This window comes from Eleutherodactylus coqui, chromosome 10 (assembly GCF_035609145.1).
Source record: "Eleutherodactylus coqui strain aEleCoq1 chromosome 10, aEleCoq1.hap1, whole genome shotgun sequence".
NCBI lineage: Eukaryota > Metazoa > Chordata > Amphibia > Anura > Eleutherodactylidae > Eleutherodactylus > Eleutherodactylus coqui.
In genome coordinates this window covers 137,535,825-137,555,614 of record NC_089846.1, presented here as the reverse complement: position 1 = coordinate 137,555,614, position 19,790 = coordinate 137,535,825, and the positions used below count along the sequence as shown (strand labels likewise).

General features: G+C 44.9%; 1 protein-coding gene across 1 annotated transcript in view; it reads left to right on the top strand.

Moving 5' to 3' along the window:
• The first annotated feature begins 1,280 nt into the window (after positions 1–1,280).
• Positions 1,281–19,790, top strand: part of LOC136579845 (delta-like protein C) — an 87,950-nt gene continuing 69,440 nt past the window's right edge. Inside the window, exons 1-3 of the mRNA XM_066579900.1 lie at positions 1,281–1,712; positions 2,063–2,302; positions 5,770–5,827. Coding sequence (XP_066435997.1) covers positions 1,662–1,712; positions 2,063–2,302; positions 5,770–5,827 — 349 coding nt within the window. The 5' untranslated portion in view covers positions 1,281–1,661. The remainder of the gene's footprint in view (positions 1,713–2,062; positions 2,303–5,769; positions 5,828–19,790) is intronic.

Sequence of the window (19,790 nt, the reverse complement as noted above, 5' to 3'; positions counted from 1 at the left end):
GATTCTATTGTTTTAATGGAAAAAATACAACTACATTCAGTATTATTCCCCCTATCAAAACACTAGACCACCTTGGCGGAACCCGATGGAGCCCATTATAAGTCAGTCGCTCATGTTGGGCACTGCTTGTGTTCGTCACATGACAGAGATAACATTGTACCATAGTTTTCGTTCTAACAGAGTATAACGCTATGCTCACCCCTGGGCTGTACTTACCGCTCCTCTGTTCAGTTTTATAAGTAGAATAGAATAAATGGAAAGCCGGATGCATCCTATGACAGAGCCGAACTGCGCCGGATGGACCCCATTGAATATAATGGGGTCTATCTGGCTTACATTATACCCTCCAGCATTATCATAGAAGGAGTAGCACAGCAGCTATTTCATCCAGGAGTTTTGGATGGATCCGCGGGCCCCAAATGGAGCCTCCGATGCAGATGTGAACATAGAGTAGACCTAAATGAAGGTAATATCCATGGTAGAAGGATGAGCCATAAGTATAATGCGCAGCGGACACAATTCCACAAGAGATGCTCTTTGTAGCGTTTCTCCATTCTAGCTAATAAAGTGGACCCCAATCACACCCCATTAGACCGTATTCACACGGATGAGTTTTTGTTCCGAGTTCTATCCAAGTTTGCAGCTAAGTAAACTTGGACAAAACTTGGACCCATTGATCTCAATGGGGCTTTTCAGGAATGCAATTTTTGGTTCAGTCCGATGTTTGGCGTAACTCGTACTCCGCAGTTTGAATGCGGTCTTAACTGTACACATTGTAATAGGTGAAAAACGTTCCTCCGGGAAAATCCTTCCCATTGCTTCAGTTATTATCGGCATCACCATTGTGTTGCGCTTTAAGTTTTTGTGCCAAAATGTCAGGATTAACCCTTCACGCTCCGTACGTCATGAAGCTACACATTTGTTTTTGAAGCTGTATATATCAGAACTGTATATACGTTGAATTGCATTGGAGGACTTTATTACATAATAGTCCCATCTTTAGATTCAGTCCAGGCTCTGGATCTTCTATCAATACACATCTTAGGGCCCTGAGGTCCAGTGAAGCTTTTGCTCCTGTTGTTTAGGATAGTTCTTTAATTTGTTTTCTTCATGGTTTTCAGAAAGCTGATCAAAGAAAGTGTGATGTGAGGAGGAAGGGATGGAAAGGAGGGAGGAGGAGAGGGGTGAGGGAGGGGGCTATGTAACATCAGGAGGCTCTGTATAAAGCCCGGGATTGACTTAGAAGAACTTTAGTCACAGCCAAGCTCTGAGGACAAAAGACCACACAGGATTCAATAGAGTGTGTGCTCATCAGTGATGCCTGCCTGATCCGGACCCATCACTTCTGAAGGAAAACTCTTCCAACCGCCTGATAGGATCCTACTGACTATATCAAGAAAGCTTTCTTGACTGATCTACTTTCTTTTTCACAAACTATACTAGCCTGAAACACGCTGCCTGCCTGGCATATACCCATCAAGTCTACCACCAGCTTGGATACCTCTAAACGCTGTTCTACCAACCAGCTGTGTAATACCAGACATTTACTTATGTACTCTTAACCCTCCTCTGTGTTTTGCCTTGAGAAGATACCTACATTGAGTTTCTAATTCTTCAATCCGACCCTTCCGGGAAGACTGTGTTGACTTAAAGTCAATACCATGACAGCAAAGACTCCAATGCTCCTGGTGGTTCTATTGTGCCTGCCGATGGTGAGTACCAACTATCCCAAACTGTGATATGTGCTATTGCACAATTCGTAATCAATAGGGCTTAGTTATATATACTCTAGATGTGTTCTGTAAGAGTCGGAATGATGTGATATCTGGATATTTGTCATATTAAGTAGGTTTAACATCCTTCCCTCTTGTAAAAGCCTTCTAATGTAGATGGTTTGGTATACGTTATTTAGTATAGTACTGTAGAACAGTTTCAACTGTTTGGTTGTCTTTTGCTGATAGTCTTCTATGTTCCTCATCTGGAAGAACCATCATTGGCCCTTTTTTGTAAACTTTTTCTGTGACTACTACGTGGCCCAATTTCGATGTCTCTAAATTCCCAGGTGGAGGCAGCTGGAGTGTTTGAACTGAAAATCCATTCCTTCAGCAGTCCTAGGAGTGTGTGTGTAGCTGGCCGTTCCTGTCACATATTCTTTCGGGTTTGTCTGAAGCATGCCCAGCCCGTGGTGTCACCAGATCCTCCTTGCACATTTGGAACATCCCTGAGTGACTTGATGGCGGTGGATCCAGGGGCCATTGCAGCGAGCAGCCCCGTACGAGTCCCCTTTCACTTCAAGTGGCCGGTGAGTAACAGTACAGCTGTTGGTTATTGTGATACTTCAAGTAATGTCCCATTTCAAGGCCAGGAGGCAGCGACATTGACTCGACCAGGTGGCTTCTCTACTGTTTTGTTCCTTTCTAGTTGACAGCTGGTTGCAGGGCTGGCAGCTGCTGACAAAATAAAGGCTGAACTTTGACCCGCAAAAAGTCTTCAAAGACCCTTGTAATATAAATGTGATCTATTCTGTAGTCCAGAAAGTGATGTTTATCAGGAGCTGTATGCATCTACTCAGTATCACATCTCAATTGGGAAATCTACATCCATTTTATATGAAAGAAGAGGCTATGTTTTGGTGATTGCTTCCAATTACATCTCCTCGTGTTACTCTGTTAGGAATCCTATCATTGTAACACAAATCCTTATAGGAAACCTCTATTGGACTATGTTAAGGTTAACCAACAACCTACACGAAGGCCCCTTTAATTGTAGTTCTTACTAGAAGCCTTCTGGCTTTGAATTCTTGACTCATTGGTGGACTCCTTGCAGGATCTTCGCCTACTGCTTACACTCAGGATGTAACATAGTAACATAGTTTGGAAGGCTGAAAAAAGACACATGCCCATCCAGCTCAGCCTGTAAACCTGCTATGTTGATCCAGAGGAAGGCAAAGAAAAAACCCATGAGGCCGAAGACAATTTTCATCACTTTAGAGAAAAAGCTTCTATCTGACTCTAAATCTGGCAATCAGAATAAATCCCTGCATCACCGACCCATCTCCAGTAATTAGTGACATTACATGCAATATCGTTACACTCAAGAACGGCATCCAGAACGCTCTTGAGCTCTTTTAGTGGATTCCCCATCATCTCTTCCATAGTCTCACGGCTCTTACAGTATAAAACCCCCTTCTATGCTGGTGATGAAACCTTCTTTACTCCAGATGTAGAGGGCGCCCCCTTGTTTCAGTCACAGTTGTGGGTGTAAATAGATGATGGGAGAGATCTCTGTATTGACCCCTGATATACTTATAGTATACAATTTTTTAGGTTGCCTCTCAGGCGTCTTTTTTCTAAACTAAATAACCCCAGTTTTGATAACCTCTCTGGGTATTGTAGTCCGCCCATTCCATTAATTACTCTAGTTGGCCGCCTTTGAATGCTCTCAATCCCTCATATGTCTTTTTTGAGCACAAACGGTATACAATATTCCATGTGTGGTCTGACTAATGATTTGTAAATAGCCTTGAGTGCTAAGGCGGCAAATGTAGTCCTAAGCTCTCGCTCATGACCTGAAGGTTGCGAGTTCAATCCCCACTTGGTTCAGGTAGCCGGCTCAAGGTTGACCCATCCTTCCAAGGTCAGTAAAATGATTACCCAGCTTTCTGGGGGGTAATAAATAAAAAATTACCTGAAAGTGCTGTGGAATAAATTGGTGCTATACAAATAACAAGTCTCTTCCCAAAGAGGAAGAGCAGTGTTTTCTTCATGTGCCCTAAAATCTTAATGGCACTGGCAGCAGCTGCCTGACACTGTTTGCTCCAGTGAAATTTACAGTCAACTAACATTCCTAAATCTTTTGTCCTGTCAGTTGTACCCAAGGGGGGGGGGGGTTCTTCTGTAGATTGCCATCTGATAAAGCCTTGTCAAGATAAGATTTCTTACATCAACAAAACCCATCAATTCTCATTGTAACTGAGGATGTAGTTGTCCTCACAGGACTTATAACATCATAACTTCCCTAAAGGAGTTTTCCCACCAAATCAAGTTATCGCCTAACCACAGAATAGGGAATAACTTTCTGCTTGTGGAGGTCCGGCATCTGGGACTACCAATGATCTCAAGAATGGAACTCTGGTGCATCCTGAAGTGTGGGCAATGGAAAATGGGCATGCACACCCCCACTTCACTCACTTCAATGGGACTGCCAGAGATAGCCGTGTTCAAGCGTTTGGCTATCCCTGGTGGTTTCACTGCAGTGAATGAAGAGGAGGTATGAATCACGTTCTCCACTACAAGATGTGGAGGGACTCTGTTCTCAGGATATGTGGGCATTCAAACGGCTGAACCACTACTGATCAGAAAGTTATAGGGGATAACTTACTATGGTGGGAAAACCACATTAAAGTATTAACCAGTTACACACTGGGTGGAGCAAAGACCAGCCACAGGTTTCATCATCTACAAGATATCTCATTCTAGAGAAGCATTAGACTTGGTTATCTCTACTCAGTCATCTGTTTGTAGGAGATCCGAACACAATAATTATATGACTAATACTATATTGTCCTACAAGATGAGATTGAAACATTAATTGTCACATGACTCCACACATGGTGGATCTCAGTATGTAGCATAGCTTTGTTCCGGAAGGTCAGAGAAGCTTCATAGTTTTGGGATTGAAAATGAGAACCTTAACCCCCCACCCCTAATCTCATATATCACATTTTGGGAAGTACTGACTGTTACTATTTTCTTTATATTCCTCACACATTCTTTAAAATGAATGGTGTTCATTCAGTCTTACATTCATCATGTATAATAGTAGAATGAGGTATTAGGAGGTTCAGGTAGAAATGAGCATTATCAGCTCTGAGTTGGCTCTTTACACACATACTTTGTTAGGTTAAAATTAGAGATGAGCGAGCGTACTCGTTAAGACAAATTACTCGAGTGAGTATTGCCATTTTCGAGTACATGCCTGCTCGTCCGAAAAAATTCGGGGGCTGGCGGGGGTAAGCGGTGAGTTGCGGCAGTGAGCAGGGGAACACCCCCCCCCCCCCCCGCTCTCCCCCCCTGGAATCTTTTTGGGCAAGCAGGCATGTACTCGAAAATGGCAATACTCGCTCGAGTAATTTGTCTTAATGAGTACGCTCGCTCATCTCTAGTTAAAATCAATTCACAACTTCCTTAACCGTTACAATCCCCCTAAACTAAAACCTTTGTATTCCCTATAATTGAGTTGTCTTTTAGATATTTTTCAGGTACTTTGCTATAATTTTTTGATTGTCAGACACATTTTTATTTGGTGCCCCCCCCCCCCCCCCCCCCTCTGTACTTGCCAACCCCACGTGCAAGGACTAGTCTGGAGATGCAGGTCCACAATGTAACGAGGCCACATAGAGGTTCAGCAACAAAGTGGAAGGTCCAGAAAAAACACCCAACTTTATTAAAGTCAAAATATAAAAAGGATCCAAACAGACAATCCCAATAATTCACCGACATCTTCGAACAACAAGTCCTTCCTCAGAGCCTATTAACATGTCAGCCAGGTATCCGGGCTCTCTGTATGAATCATTTTTATGTCTGGACTCAAATAAAAGTGGATGTTTTTACTGAATATTCTATTTCGTTGCTGGATATTGTATTTTGCTCATTTGTAAGATCGCCCTAACAGATGTAACCTACAAACCAGACGTCTTGTAGATCCTTCACACAACCTCCAGCCATAGATGACCCGGTTATACTGACTTGGAGACTTATTTTGTTGCAGGGCATTTTCTCCCTTATTATTGAATCCTGGAGCACACACCAAGCAGAGAAGTCTACAGGTAAGTCCCATATAGACCGTAAAGGAAGGTCCTGCACACTTACCCACTTGTTACTATTGCTATAACTACTCTCTTCATACTTCCCTCACTTAAAGGGAATGTGTCATCCGAAAATGTCCGATTGTATAAATCAAGTGTTTGTGTTAAAGACATTTTTTAAGATGTTTTGGAGATTTCTTTTTAGGTCTCAATGTTATGATTTAGATTTTAAAAAAGCTAAAATTGTGCAGTTTTCAAACTGAACACGACACCCAAAGGCCCGTTTACACGTAACGATTAGCGCTCAACATTCATTCAAACAAACGAATTTGAGCAATAATCGTTACGTGTAAATTAAAAAATATATAACCCAGGGTAACACTATTCATGATAGGTGAAGGCCACAACCCCCCCCCCTTCCTGTACAATGACCTCAAATGATGAGAAGGTATCTGAACAATATGTAAGCATTGCTGCTCTTACCTACCACCATTTCACAAAAAGAGTAATGAGATTTCTGAGATTTCCTATTTCCTATGCACATTGCTCCCATTCTTGGTCCCATTATGCTATACTTACGTCATATAATCTTCAAATTTAATACAATGAGGTTAAATTTGAAGCATATGTACGCTTTCAGATAACTTTTCAGAATAAGCTGTCGTGTACATGAGAAAAAACTATTTCTGGCTATTATATGACTTGTATATGATCTTTTTCCCCAGTTTTTCCCTCTGCAGGCTCCATCCCTAATTTTCAGTTCTCTCTGATCTGGTGGGAGGAGGCTGCTGCAGCACTGTTATGATGGCTTCCATACACTTCACAAGGAAAAAACAGCAGAATCTACTCCCTGTCTGTAGCACAAACAGAGGATTACATGAGCTTAGCGGGCACTAGAGACGTACTGAGACCTGTAGATATGATTTCAGTGGCTGCAATACACTTACCAGTTAGCTGCTGTAGCATCTGTGTGAGTGTGTGCTTCGGTATCCCTCCTGTTCTCCATAGACTTCTATGGGCAGCATTAATCATCACCCTCCTTCACTTCCTCTGTTCCATATTGTTATCTATGTTACTAAAGATGGACTTTACTTAGTTGACAGACAGTGGACAGCATATTAGAGGGTAGACCTCCTGTGGCCAGCACTTTACAGTGATTTTTTTAGAACACAAATTTAATTTTAGGCTATTAGTGATTTACACTTTTGCTAATGATCATATTGGCTGTTAACATAAGCACTACTTGCCTCAATGTGCGGTGACCATTGAACTGACTGGTATTGGGCAGCCCACCATTACTATGCTGTAGACTACAAAACAAGTTCTTTGTAGCCTCAGTGATCGTAATCGTGTCTAGTGTTTGAATCATTCCCCTCTAGTCCTCTGCATGCAATCATCATATGATACTCATAGAAAACCTCCCCTGTACCCCCTACAAATGCTGTAGTAATTCCACTTAGTTTAGTTCTCTTTTTGCTTCATATGACATAACATGTCATTTCTGTTCGTACCACATATTCTTTTAGTACCACATTTGGGTGCATAGACTCAACCCAAAGGAGTCACGTATGAGTTAAAAAAGAGAGGTGCCTACCATATAGTATCTCCAAATGATAAAACAAGGGATCCCCTTGACCTGCTCACCTAGGTCTGCTGTGAACCACACAGCTATGAAGGCTCGTGTAGATGTAGGCTGCAGCCTGCACCGCTCAACCTGCTGGCATCAGACGTATAGGGAAGAGGGATATAGGACTTTCTTATGGTGCGATCCACAGACCGGGGAAGGTGAACGTACATTCTTAGGTACAAGATCCAAAGACAAAAAAGCAACGCGTTTCACTGCTGGACTGGCAGCTTCCTTATTCAATATCTTTTTGCCTGAGGAAGCTTCCAGTTTGGTAGTGAAACGCGTTGCTTGTCTGGATCCTGTAATAAAGAATCATACTCACTTTTCCCGGTCTGTGATTTGCTCCATAGGATATCCCAGCTTCCTTCTTCTCCATCCAAAAGGGGTCGTGCCATGACCAAACATAAGGAAAAAACGGTGATCTTTCCTTATGGGATCCTACAGGGTTTAGTTGACATAAAAATATAAAAAGTTATGGCTCTTGAAATGCAGCAAAGTAAAAATGAGATGAAATGTTCGGTTCTGAAAGTCCAAAACACCTTCGATATAAAGAAGTTAAAATAGTTAGTTATTATTCTATAAACGTTATTACATTTTTTACATTTTCCTTTTTCTTTTAAGACTCTATAGGACTTAAAGGGGTCGTCCTGAGATTTAAACTCACCCACAGGACAGGGAATAAGTGTCTGATTGGTGGGGGTCGGACCACTGGGACTCCCACCATATATAAGAACTGTGTCTCCCTGTATGACGGGAGGATAAGTTTAACACTTGGTACAACCCCTGTCCTAGTTTTAATGACATTCACAAAGGGATATTTCACATTGTGGTCAATGGACGACATATGCTTCTGTCTGGGTAGACTGTGGCATCCATTGGAGGTATGCGCCAGGGAATACTCCCAGCAACATGGATCAACATCATCCTAACACAGTCTAAGGCCACAAATGTTCATGGAACAGGAAACAAGTGTCTGATAATGGGGGACAACCAATCATAGGAATGGGGGTCTGGTGTCTCCCATATGAAAGGAGCAGCCATCTAACATATGTACTTCGGCTCCACTCATCTCTATGGACTGCTGCAGATAGCAGAACATTGTACTAAACGTCTGTTGGAATGGAGCAGCAGCAGCATGCTTGACCACTACTACTTTCATATAGGGGGCATGAGACCCGTCTTCATGTGATCACATAGAGTCTCAGTAGTACGAATCTCCACAGACCAGGCACTTATCCCTATCCTTGATACAATCTCTTTAATAGTTGTAATAAAATCTACATAAGGATATGTTATGCTCTGGTTTCTCTTCAGAACAGCAGCAGAAATGCAGCCCTAAGCTCTCCCTCACAACCTGAAGGTTGCAAGTTCAATCCCCACTTAGTTCAGGTAGCCAGTTTAAAATTGAGTCAGCCTTCCATCCTTCCAAAGATGATTGGGGAAGGCAATGGCAAGCCACCCTCCAAAAACAGTCTGCCAAGAGAACATCAGAATGTGATGTCAGTGATGACTCAGTACTTGCCCCGGGGACTTTACTTTAGCTGATCAGGCACATGCAGCAATCGTAGCCATAGGCCCTTTTCAACCAGCATTTTTATGCATTGTGAACAAAGGAGGACATATGCCATTGTACATCAGAAGTATACTCCCAACATATACTTCTGACATATAGACCAACCACGATGTGAATGGAACCTAAGTCTATAAACACTCACAGGATAAGTAAAAAGTGTCTGATCAGTGACGGTCCAACAGCTAGGACCATCACTGATCAGGAGAATGGAGGTCCTGTGTCCCTTTCCATGGAGCGGCAATTGAGCATATGAGCTGCCACTCTAATAATCTCTGTGACAGTGCTGGAGATAGCCATGTGTGGTAGTCGGCTTCTCTTCTGTAGTCCCACATAGACATATGGAGCGGCAGTGCACATACTCCGTTCATACAGGGAGTCCCTGTTTTGTGATTGGTAGGAGTCCCATTGGTCAGTCCCCAGCCAAACATTTATCTTGTAAATAGGGAATAAAAGTAAAAATTGGTACCCAGTTGTGTTTCTATACCAATCGCTAGTCAAATCCCACATGGATTAATGTGTACCTATTTGGGCACCTCTGTGTAAGAAGGACATAGAATTACAGCAGTTATTGAAGAGGGCAGCTTATGTAATGAGGGTGGATTGGGGTCCGTTTACACAAGACGATATATCGTTCAAATGGGCGAACGATGTCAGAGTTCGTTATTCTCTTGGGCAGCCTGTTTATACAGGCAGATACATCGTCCGCTCATTCAAACGAGAAATCGTTCACATCCGCTGTATAAGTGAATGAGAATAACTGAATGATCAGTGTTTAAACCGAATGATAAGTGAATGAGCTAACGCTGATATTATGGCGGCATAAAATGAATGATGGATGAAAAGCACATGACTTCCAGTTCGTAGTTTGGTCGCTGGCTGCGTTTAGACCGATCGATTCACTTTTGCTCGTCTGAACGACTTTGTGAACGATACCGTTCCGTGTAAAAGGGCCTTTAGGGACAATCTAATTGCAATGTACAAATATTTAAACAACAGTACACGGATCTTTCTAATGATTTTTTTACACCTAGGCCTGTAACTATGTCTACTCTAGAGGAAAGAAGGTTTCGCCATCATCATATAGGGGACCTCTTTACTGAAGGAGCAGTGAGACTATAAAACTGTCTGCCACAAGATGTTGTGATGGCTGATTCATTGTACAAGTTATGAATACTGCATATACAGGGCGTGGACAAAAACACCTTAGAAATGCATGGGATTTTAATCCTTAGCACTGATCTGGCCTTTTGAAACCTGCTTGGCTTAGACCTTTGCCGCCAAATTTGTGTTTACTTCACCTCTTGCCCTGCTCTGGGTGGTTTGGGGAGCCAGCTGGTGACAGCAGCTGAGTGGCTCAAACCCCTGACCAATGGGACCTTGCTGCTCGACCAGATGCTCACTTTTGCCCAGTAGCATCTGTGTCATATTACCTCCACTTAAAATCTGTCTCTACATCTTATTGAAATATGATTTGTAATCCCATGTAATTTAACTCCTTAATGACGCAGCCCCCCCCCCCCATTTCCGCTTTTTCCTCACCCCTTTTACAAGATTGTTATTCCTTTATTTATCCATTGAGGTCGCTGCATGAGGGCTTGTTTTTTGTGGGTCGAGTTGTATTTTTCAGTGGTACCATTTAAAGTACCATATAACGCACTGGAAAACTTTTGAAAAATTTTAAGTGGAGTAAAAGGAAAAAAAAACACATTCCGCCATCTTTCAGTGCGTCTTGTTTTACGGCGCATAAACTGCAACAAAAATGACCTGATAACTTTGTTCATCAGTTTTTGATTTGCTGTACTACTTTTATTTATTTTTTTTATTTTCTGCCGCCATCTTCTGCGCACAATAACTTTTTTATTTTTCTGTCAACATACTTGTGCGAGGGCTCATTTTGTGCGCTACATCCTGTAGGTTACGTTGGTAACATCTTGGAATACATACGGCTTTTTGATCACTTTTTATTGCATTTTTCTTGGATACAGGGTGACCAAAAAAGTGCATTTCTGGCGTTCTTTATTTTTTTTTCGGACAGCATTCACCATGTGGGGTAAATAATGTGTTACTTTCATAGATGGGACTTTTACGGACGCCACGATACCAAGTATGTATTTTTATTTTATTATTTAGATTCTTTTATTGTAAATATGGCAAAAGGGTTTTTTAACTTTTATTACTTTTTTTTAACAATTAGTAAAACTTTATTGTTCTTATTTTTAACTTTTTTGTTTAGTCCACACAGGGGACTATAACTTGCAATGCTTTGATCGCTCTTTCATTACATCACACTGTGATCGGGCAGGCAGTCTATCGAGCCACCCCACGGGGATGGCTTGATAGGCATACTGCCAAGACAGCCCTGGTGCCTTTCAGAAGGCCCCGGGCTGCCAGAACAACCGCACGGCTCCCTGCCATCTTCTGTGCGCAATAACTTTTTTATTTTGTGGTTGTGGGGGGGGGGGTCATTTTGTGCAGAACTGACAGCGGCATTTAAAGGGTTAACAGCCGTAATAGGCCGCGCGGCCGATTGCAGCTGATGCTGCCAGGTTTCGGCTGTAATAAACAGCCTGCACCCGTGATGTATGACGAGAGATAGCCGCGCAATCTCTCTTCATACATACCCCAACCTCCAATCCCAATGTACTACAACGGGAAGGGGTTAAAGTATGCATTTCGTACGGTGTTTCCATATTTTTGTCCACTACCGGTATATAGAGAGGGGATGTTGAACAAGCGATGTATTCTAACTGCCATATTTGCAGTCCCTGAACCAGGGCAATTAGCGTCCTCCTCATGGGTGTTTTTGCCTGCCTCTGGATTAACACGTTATATTATAGGTTGGAGTAGCTGTATCTTCTTTCAGCTGTACCAACTATGGCACAACCCTCTGATAGTTGTAATGACATCCATGGGCATAACTATAGAGGATGCAGGGGTTGCGGTTGCACCCGGGCCCAGGAGCCTTAGGGGGCCCATAAGGCCTCTCTTCTCCATATAGGGAGCCCAGTACTATGAATAAAGCATTATAGTTGGGGGCCCTGTTACAAGTTTGCCATGGGGCCCAGAAGCTTCAAGTTACGCCTCTGATGACATCCATATAAAGCTCTGTTCATGCCGTGTTCAGGTTATTACTTTTGGCATATCTACCACGAATGCTCCTGGCCCATGCACCGAATATGGCACAGCCACATGGCATCTTTTTTAAACTGCATAGGAAAGTTTATACAGCGGGTCTCCACAAAAAATATATTGCCTGGTATACAGATTTTTTGCTTTGTGGCCAATGGTTGATTTATGCAATGGTATGGATGTACAGTAGCATGTATCAGGGGTGTACGTATACCTCTGACATACAGACCGAACACCATGTATACAGAGCTGAAGGCTACAAATATTCACAGGCCTGGGGAAAAGTGTCTGACTGATGTGGAGCCAACTGCTGGAACAGCGGAGCACAACAGACGACCCGGGGGCCACAGCGGCCTACAATACCAATCTGTGTGGCCCCAAACATCTGGACACAGAATTGTGTATGTGTGAATGCTCAGATGTAGTTTCCATGCCAGGGTGAAGAGGAGCGGCACAGAGCAGGGCAACAGGAATAAACAAGTACTAAGGGTGCCCTGTGTAGGCATGTCTGGTCCCTATATATTAGGACAAGTACTAACGGTGCCCTGTGTAGCCATGTCTGGTCCCTATATATTAGGACAAGTACTAAGGGTGGACTGCGTAGTCATGTCTGGTCCCTATATATTAGGACAAGTACTAAGGGTGCCCTGTGTAGTCATGTCTGGACCCCTATATATTAGGACAAGTACTAAGGGTGCCTGTGTAGTCATGTCTAGGTCGCCTATATATTAGGACAAGTACTAAGGGTGCCTGTGTAGTCATGTCTGGTCCCCTATATATTAGGACAAGTACTAAGGGTGCCTGTGTAGTCATGTCTGGTCCCCTATATATTAGGACAAGTAGTAAGGGTGCCCTGTGTAGTCATGTCTAGGTCGCCTATATATTAGGACAAGTACTAAGGGTGCCCTGTGTAGTCATGTCTGGTCTATATATATTAGGACAAGTACTAAGGGTGCCCTGTGTAGGCATGTCTGGTCCCCTACATAGTAGGACAAGTACTAAGGGTGCCCTGTGTAGTCATGTTTGGGTCCACTATATATTAGGACAAGTACTAAGGGTGCCCTGTGTAGTCATGTCTAGGTCGCCTATATATTAGGACAAGTACTAAGGGTGCCTGTGTAGTCATGTCTGGTCCCCTATATATTAGGACAAGTAGTAAGGGTGCCCTGTGTAGTCATGTCTAGGTCGCCTATATATTAGGACAAGTACTAAGGGTGTCCTGTGTAGTCATGTTTGGGTCCCCTATCCATTAGGACAAGTACTAAGGGTGCCCTGAGTAGCCATGTCTGGGTCCCTCTATATTAGGACAAGTACTAAGGGTGTTCTGTGTAGTCATGTCTGGTCTATATATTAGGAAAAGTACTAACAGTGTCCTATGTAGCCATGTCTGGTCCCTATATATTAGGACAAGTACTAAGGGTGCACTGTGTAGTCATGTATTGTCCCTATATATTAGGACAAGTACTAAGGGTGCCTGTGTAGTCATGTCTCGTCCCTATATATTAGGACAAGTACTAAGGGTGCCTGTGTAGTCATGTCTCGTCCCTATATATTAGGACAAGTACTAAGGGTGCCTGTGTAGTCATGTCTCGTCCCTATATATTAGGACAAGTACTAAGGGTGCCCTGTGTAGTCATGTCTGGTTCCTATATATTAGGACAAGTACTAAGGGTGCCCTGTGTAGTCATGTCTCGTCCCTATATATTAGGACAAGTACTAAGGGTGCCCTCTGTAGTCATGTCTGGTCTATATATTAGGACAAGTACTAAGGGTGCCCTGTGTAGCCATGTCTGGTTCCTATATATTAGGACAAGTACTAAGGGTGCCCTGTGTAGTCATGTCTGGTTCCTATATATTAGGACAAGTACTAAGGGTGTCTTGTGTAGCCATGTCTGGTGCCTACATATTAGGACAAGTACTAAGGGTGCCCTGTCTAGTCATGTCTGGTCCCTATATATTAGGACAAGTACTAAGGGTATACTCTGTAGCCATATCTGGTCCCTATATATTAGGACAAGTACTAAGGGTGCCCTGTGTAGTCATGTCTGGGTCCCTATATATTAAGACAAGTACTAAGGGTGCCCTGTGTAGTCATGTCTGGTCTATATATTAGGACAAGTACTAAGGGTGCCCCGTGTAGTCATGTCTGGGTCCCCTATATATTAGGACAAGTACTAACAGTGCCCTGTGTAGCCATGTCTGGGTCCCTATATATTAAGACAAGTACTAAGGGTGCCCTGTGTAGTCATGTCTGGGCCTCCTATATATAAGGACAAGTACTAAGTGTGCTGTGTAGCCATGTCTGGTCCCTACATATTAGGACAAGTACTAAGGGTGCACTGTGTAGTCATGTCTGGTCTCCTATATATTAGGACAAGTACTAAGGGTGCCCTGTGTAGCCATGTCTGGTCCCTATATATTAGGACAAGTACTAAGGGTGCCCTGTGTAGCCATGTCTGGTCCCTATATATTAGGACAAGTACTAAGGGTGCCCTGTGTAGCCATGTCTAGTCCCTATATATTAGGACAAGTACTAAGGGTGGACTGCGTAGTCATGTCTGGTCCCTATATATTAGGACAAGTACTAAGGGTGCCCTGTGTAGTCATGTCTGGGTCCCTATATATTAGGACAAGTACTAAGGGTGCCCTGTGTCATCATGTCTGGTCCCCTATATATTAGGACAAGTACTAAGGGTGCCTGTGTAGTCATATCTGGTCCCTATATATTAGGACAAGTACTAAGGGTGCCCTGTGTAGTCATGTCTGGTCCCCTATATATTAGGACAAGTAGTAAGGGTGCCCTGTGTAGCGATGTCTAGGTCGCCTATATATTAGGACAAGTACTAAGGGTGTCCTGTGTAGTCATGTTTGGGTCCCCTATCCATTAGGACAAGTACTAAGGGTGCCCTGAGTAGCCATGTCTGGGTCCCTATATATTAGGAGAAGTGCTAAGGATTCACTGTGTAGTCATGTCTGGGTCCCCTATATATTAGGACAAGTACTAAGGGTGCCCTGTGTAGTCATGTCTGGGTCCCCTATATATTAGTACAAGTACTAAGGGTGCACTGTGTAGTCATGTCTGGGTCCCCTATATATTAGGACAAGAACTAAGGGTGCCCTGTGTAGCCATGTCTGAGTCCTCTATATATTAGGACAAGTATTAAGGGTGCCTTGTGTAGTCATAACTGGTCCCTATATATTAGAACAAGTACTAAGGGTGTGCTGTGTAGTCATGTCTGGGTCCCCTATATATTAGGACCAGTACTAAGGGTGTCCTGTGTAGTCATGTCTGGTCCCTATATATTAGGACAAGTACTAAGGGTGGCTGTGTAGTCATGTCTGGGCCTCCTATATATTAGGACAAGTACTAAGGGTGCACCGTCTAGCCATGTCTGGGTCCCTATATATTAGAACAAGTAATAAGGGTGCACTGTGTCGTCATGTCTGGGTCTCCTATATATAAGGACATGCACTAAGGGTGCACTGTGTTGTTATGTTTGGGTCCCTTAAATATTAGGACTAGTAAATAATTAGGAAATTATAGTACCAGTGTTTCTGGTGGCGCAATGGGCCACACAGCTGTGCTAAAGGGTACATCCATTTTGATCCCCACACATCACACACATAACTCTACTACATGCATCCTGATTCACGCACACTCAGCTGTGGTACATCCATGCTGATTTCCAGACATCACCAGATCAGCAGACTCCTGCATACAGAGATTAGCCCAAGGTCATGTTATCCCTGACGCCACCCACGCAGGTGATCACATGACTGTGACTTCATCACAAGTCCTGGTGGCTGCTGTCAGCTTATCCAGTATACAGTAGTTTCTACCAAACTGCACAGTGGCTCATCCTACAGCAGTGACATCACCGCAGGTCCTTCAGCTCACTGGATTTTTTTACCAAACTGCACGATGGCTCCTCCCACAGCAGTGACATCACCACAGGTCCTTCAGCCCACCAGATCTCTGTGGTGGTGGTAGGTCGGTGTCTTCTGTCAGGACCGCTGAGTCGTGTCTAAGATAATAACAGCTTAGTTGTATTCTCATTTTGTTATTTTTGACCTCCCCTTCCAAGAGCCCTAACTTTATTGTTCTTCTGTTGGTCAGGCTCTGTGTTTTATATATGTTGTAAAACCTGCGATGTTACTAGTTTGACAAGTACTAAGGTTGTATTGTGTGACCATGTCTGGGTCCCCTATCCATTAGGACAAGTACTAAGGGTGCCCTAAGCAGCCATGTCTGGGTCCTCTATATATTAGGACAAGTACTAAGGGTGCCCTGTGTAGTCATGTCTGGTCTATATATTAGGACAAGTACTAAGGGTGCCCTGTGTAGCCATGTCTGGGTCCATTTATATTAGGACAAGTACTAAGGATGTCCTGTGTAGTCATGTCTGGTCTATATATTAGGACAAGTACTAAGGGTGTCCTGTGTAGTCATGTCTGATCCCCTATATATTAGGACAAGTACTAAGGGTGCCCTGTGTAGTCATGTCTAGGTCGCCTATATATTAGGACAAGTACTAAGGGTGTCCTGTGTAGTCATGTCTGGGTCCCTCTATATATTAGGACAAGTACTAAGGGTGCCCTGAGTAGCCATGTCTGGGTCCCTCTATATTAGGACAAGTACTAAGGGTGTTCTGTGTAGTCATGTCTGGTCTGTATATTAGGACATGTACTAACAGTGTCCTATGTAGCCATGTCTGGTCCCTATATATTAGGACAAGTACTAAGGGTGCCCTGTGTAGCCATGTCTGGTCCCTATATATTAGGACAAGTACTAAGGGTGCCCTGTGTAGTCATGTATTGTCCCTATATATTAGGACAAGTACTAAGGGTGTCCTGTGTAGTCATGTCTGGTCCCTATATATTAGGACAAGTACTAAGGGTGCCCTGTGTAGTCATGTCTGGTTACTATATATTAGGACACGTACTAAGGGTGCCCTGTGTAGCCATGTCTGGGTCCCCTATATATTAGGACAAGAACTAAGGGTGCCTTGTGTAGCCATGTTTGGGTCCCTATATATTAGGACAAGTACTAAAGGTGCCCTGTGTAGTCATGTCTGGTCTATATAATAGTACAAGTACTAAGGGTGCCCTGTGTAGCCATGTTTGGGTCCCTATATATTTGGACAAGTACTAAGGGTGCCCTGTGTAGCCATGTCTGGTCTATATATTAGGACAAGTACTAATGGTGCCCTGTGTAGCCATGTTTGGGTCCCTATATATTAGGACAAGTACTAAGGGTTCACTGTGTAGTCATGTCTGGTCCCTATATATTAGGACCAGTACTAAGGGTGCCCTGTGTAGTCATGTCTGGTCTATATAATAGTACAAGTACTAAGGGTGCCCTGTGTAGTCATGTCTGGTCTATATATTAGGACAAGTACTAAGGGTGCCCTGTGTAATCATGTCTGGTCCCCCTATATATTAGGACAAGTACTAGGGGTGTTCTGTGTAGTCATGTCTGGTCCCTATATATTAGGACAAGTACTAAGGGTGCCCTGTGTAGTCATGTCTGGTCCCTATATATTAGGACAAGTACTAAGGGTGTCCTGTGTAGTCATGTCTGGTCTATATATTAGGACAAGTACTAAGGGTGCCCTGTGTAGTCATGTCTGGGTCCCCTATATCAGTGATGGCGAACCTTTTAGAGACCGAGTGCCCAAGCTGCAACCTAAAACCCACTTATTTATCGCAAAGTGCCAACATGTCAGGGCGCGGGGCTTATCACGCCGTATGATTTTACCCCCGTCGTTCTAAAAAGGACAGGGCCGCTTCAAAATAGACAGCATGCAGATTTTAACTGCTTTTTGGATGTGGAAATACTGCAGAATTTCCTCAGTGGAAATCTCTGTGGAAAATTCTGCAGCATTTCCGCATCCAAAAAGTAGTCAAAATCTGCACTGTCTATTTCGAAAGAGCCCTGCACATTTCCGCTACATGTAAACATACCCCAGCGGTACTAGTGATACCCCCCCAGCAGCCCCAGCGGTAATAGTGACCCCCACATCACAGCGGCCCCAGCGCTAATAGTTACCCCCCACAGCGATAATAGTGACCCCCACCACACAGCAGCCCCAGCGGTAATAGTGACCCCCAGCGGTAATAGTGACACCCCCCCAGCAGCCCCAGGGTTAATAGTGACCCCCACCACACAGCAGCCCCAGCGGTAATAGTGACCCCCACCCCACAGCGGCCCCAGCGGTAATAGTGACCCCCCACAGCGATAATAGTGACCCCCACCACACAGCAGCCCCAGCGGTAATAGTGACCCCCAGCGGTAATAGTGACACCCCCCCAGCAGCCCCAGGGTTAATAGTGACCCCCACCACACAGCAGCCCCAGCGGTAATAGTGACCCCCACCCCACAGCGGCCCCAGCGGTAATAGTGACCCCCCACAGCGATAATAGTGACCCCCACCACACAGCAGCCCCAGCGGTAATAGTGACCCCCAGCGGTAATAGTGACACCCCCCCAGCACCTCCAGCGATAATAGTGACCACCACCTAGCAGTAATAGTGACACCCCCCCCCAGCACCCCCAGCGATAATAGTGACCCCCACCTAGCAGTAATAGTGACCCCACCCCCCCAGTGATAATAGTGACCCCCACATCACAGCGGCCCCAGCGGTGATAGTGACCCCCACCCCACAGCGGCTCCAGCGGTGATAGTGACCCCCACCCCACAGCGGCCCCAACGGTAATAGTGTCCCCCACCCCAGAGCGATAATAGTGAGTCCCCAGCGGCCCCCAGTGCATTAGGGACACCCCCCAGCGGCCCCCAGTGCATTAGGGACACCCCCCAGCGGCCCCCAGTGCATTAGGGACACCCCCCAACGGCTCCCAGTGCAGTAGTGACACCCCCAGTGCAGTAGTGACACCCCCCCAGTGGCCCCCCAGTGCAGTAGTGACACCCCCCCAATGGCCCCCCAGTGCAGTAGTGACACCCCCCCAGTGGCCCCCAAGTGCAGTAGTGACACCCCCCAGTGCAGTAGTGACACCCCCCAGCGGCCCTCCAGTGCAGTAGTGACATCCCCCCAGCAGCCCCCCAGTGCAGTAGTGACACCCCACAGTGGCCCCCCCAGTGCAGTAGTGACACCCCACAGTGCCCCTCCAGAGACCCACATACTTACCTCTTCCTCCTCCTCCTCCTCCTGCTCCTCCTAGAAGCTCAGCTCCTCTTCTGGTCAGCAATGGTCCCGGCATGCATATTAACTTTTTCTTACCCACTTCTGCCTCAATAGGTAATTCCCAGCAACCTGATTGGTTGTTTGGTGAATTAGCCAACCCAAACAACCAATCAGGTTGCTGGGAATTGCTGATTGCTGCAGAAGTGGGGAAGAAAGTGTTAATATGCTCCCGGAACACACTCTGACACACACGCTGCTGGACGCCTCCCCCCTCCCGGCGGAACCAAGTAGTAGGAGATGTCGGGGCAGGGGGGAGAGGGATTCCAGCTGCACACTGAAGTCAGTGTGTGCCGGGATCAGCGCGACTAGCAGTGCCGTTTGTGAATGCCGGCAGAGGAGCCGCGGCCCCTGCTGGTATTCACAAGTGGTGAGCGGCCGATGGGGCGCGTGCCAGTAGGGAGGGCTCTGCGTGCCGCCTCTGGCACGTGTGCCATAGGTTCACCACCACTGCC